Below are 2,220 nucleotides of genomic sequence, written 5' to 3'. Positions count from 1 at the left end.
TGCAAAGGGTCCCGCCGCGGGCTCGCTGGTGCTCTCTATTGTGTCGTGTATCGTGTACAGCGTCATGTCTAATGTCATGGTGCTGACGAACCGTTATCTGCTGGGTAAGAAGTACTACGGCTTCGACGAGAAGTTCTTCGTGGTGGCGGTGCAGGCCGGCGTTGCCGTGCTGGTGCTCGAGCTGGCCAAGATGCAGAAGCTCATCTCGTACGACCCGTACGACAGTGCCGTTGCGCGTAAGTGGGCACCTGTGACCTTTTTCTTCGTGGCCATGCTGTACACGGGCATGCAGGCCACGGCGGGACTCCCCATCCACATCGTCACGGTGTTTAAGAACGTCACCAACATCATCATCGTATTCGGCGAGTGGCGTTTCTTCGGCGAGCGCGTGGGCGGCCTCGTTCTCGTAAGTCTCGGCGTCATGCTCATGGGCGCTGTCATGTCCTCATACAGTGACGTGGGCGGTAAAGCCACGCCTTCCACGATCTCGGGCTACTTCTGGATGTTCCTCAACTGCGCCGCCACGGCAGGCTACGTGCTGTACATGCGCTACGCCACGTCGCGCTCGTCGCTCAAGATCTCTAAGTTCGGTATGGCTTTCTACAACAACCTCATCTCACTACCGCTACTGGCGCCCCCGCTCGTGCTTAACGGAGAGGCTTTCACGGTCTGGAGCAACCCGCTACTTGGCAACTTCAACTTCACCATGTTGCTCTTCATCAGTGGTGTGCTCGGCGTCGGTCTCAACCTCGCGTCCTTCTGGTGCGTGTCTGTCACCTCCGCCACGACCTACGCGACTGTGGGTGGGTTGAACAAGATCCCGACCACTTTCATCGGTGTTCTACTGCTTGGTGAGCCGCTAAAGCCCGACACGGCCATCTACGTCACGTTCGGCATGGTCGGTGGTATTCTCTACGGTTACGCCAAGTTCAAAGAGGGTGAAGCTGCCAAGAAGCGCAAAGCGGCACAGGAAGCACTCCCGCAGACCACCCACGACTCCAAGGCATAGATCGATCGGACCAATGTGGCCATGAACGCCTAATGTGTTGGAAATGCATTTCTTGTTTTTTGCCTTTGCACTGCAGGAATATGAAGAGACAAAATGTATTGGAAGGCATTTCGTTGCTTGTTGTTGTTTGTGTGCTTATCAAAAAGGATAAATACTTCATCATCGATCATTCTGGTGGCTTGGAGGCTGCGTGTTGCGTATGCTGACTCTCCTGAGCTTGGATACGCATGTGGGACTGAGAACCTGGTGCTGCTGACATCCGACTGCTCAGGAGAACATTGGAAGCGTCCAAGCGCGAGCCAGCCATGTCCAAGAAGGCATCTTCCAGCGCTGATTGGGTCACGGAACCTGTGAACGGGTTGTCACCGTGGAAGGATGACATGGTGGACATGGCGGACATGCGCATCAAGTGCGCATTCATTTGGCGCTGTAGATCTCCAGCTGTGGCATTACCCGACCCGTACGCGTCATTCAAAAATGGAGCTGCTGCAGCTCGAGCGTCCGCTCCTCCAACACCACGGAAACTGTTTGCGCTGCTCGCTGCAGACTGACGAGCAGACATGTCTTCTTCCTTCAAGAAGGGGTACTCTGGACACAAGAAGGATCAATCAGATACCCAGAGCCAACGTATACATAACTGTCGTTACCTGAGTTGGAAATCTTTCGACTTAGGCGAGGAGAGCCGATGAGAGGCGAACCTAACGGTGGTGAACCGAGCGGTACCCCCAATTTCAGCCCCTTGAAAGCATGCGTGAGAACTGTAGCAGAGTAGTTTGGATCAGCTCCCATTTCGCCAATCTCAGCCTGTATAGGACCCAAAGCATGATAAATTATGACCCTTACTGAAGATCACCCAAACGCTAAAGACTGGAAAGTGTACCTGTGATTCTGGGGGTGAAATGAATCCTCGCGGAGACAGTCTTGGTGACGACGCCGAAGACAGCACTTTGGCTTCGTCGTCTTCGAGTCCAAAACGACCTTGAAAGCTCTGTTTGTGACGTAGACTCGGCGGCGAGTTGAGTACGGGCGCTGTATAATTCGGGTCATTCACCAGACTCTCCCATCTGAACGGACTTCCTCCAGGCATAACAGCTCCTGGTTGCCTAACAACAGTAGGTCTTGCCACTGCAAACGGTGGAGGAGATCGGGGAGATGTCGGTGCGCTCCCCACAAATTCTCCAGATGTGTCGAGCGACTGCAGCTTTGGCGAG

General features: G+C 54.4%; 2 protein-coding genes across 2 annotated transcripts in view; one reads left to right on the top strand and one right to left on the bottom strand.

Moving 5' to 3' along the window:
- Nucleotides 1-1,116, top strand: part of PPTG_22509 (hypothetical protein) — a 1,744-nt gene extending 628 nt beyond the window's left edge. Inside the window, exon 2 of the mRNA XM_008904366.1 lies at nucleotides 3-1,116. Coding sequence (XP_008902614.1) covers nucleotides 3-1,009 — 1,007 coding nt within the window. The 3' untranslated portion in view covers nucleotides 1,010-1,116. The remainder of the gene's footprint in view (nucleotides 1-2) is intronic.
- A 59-nt stretch (nucleotides 1,117-1,175) lies between these two features.
- PPTG_09358 (hypothetical protein) lies at nucleotides 1,176-2,096 on the bottom strand (the record flags this gene model as incomplete). Its single annotated transcript, XM_008904289.1, has 3 exons — nucleotides 1,176-1,597; nucleotides 1,657-1,813; nucleotides 1,890-2,096. The coding sequence occupies 3 exons, from the start codon at nucleotides 2,094-2,096 to the stop codon at nucleotides 1,176-1,178; spliced, it is 786 nt and encodes a 261-aa protein (XP_008902537.1).
- Nucleotides 2,097-2,220: the final 124 nt, after the last annotated feature.

Source organism: Phytophthora parasitica (assembly GCF_000247585.1).
Source record: "Phytophthora parasitica INRA-310 unplaced genomic scaffold supercont2.17, whole genome shotgun sequence".
Classification (NCBI taxonomy): domain Eukaryota; phylum Oomycota; class Peronosporomycetes; order Peronosporales; family Peronosporaceae; genus Phytophthora; species Phytophthora nicotianae.
Note: the sequence above shows the minus strand (reverse complement) of the source record. Positions and strands in the feature narration are given on the sequence as shown.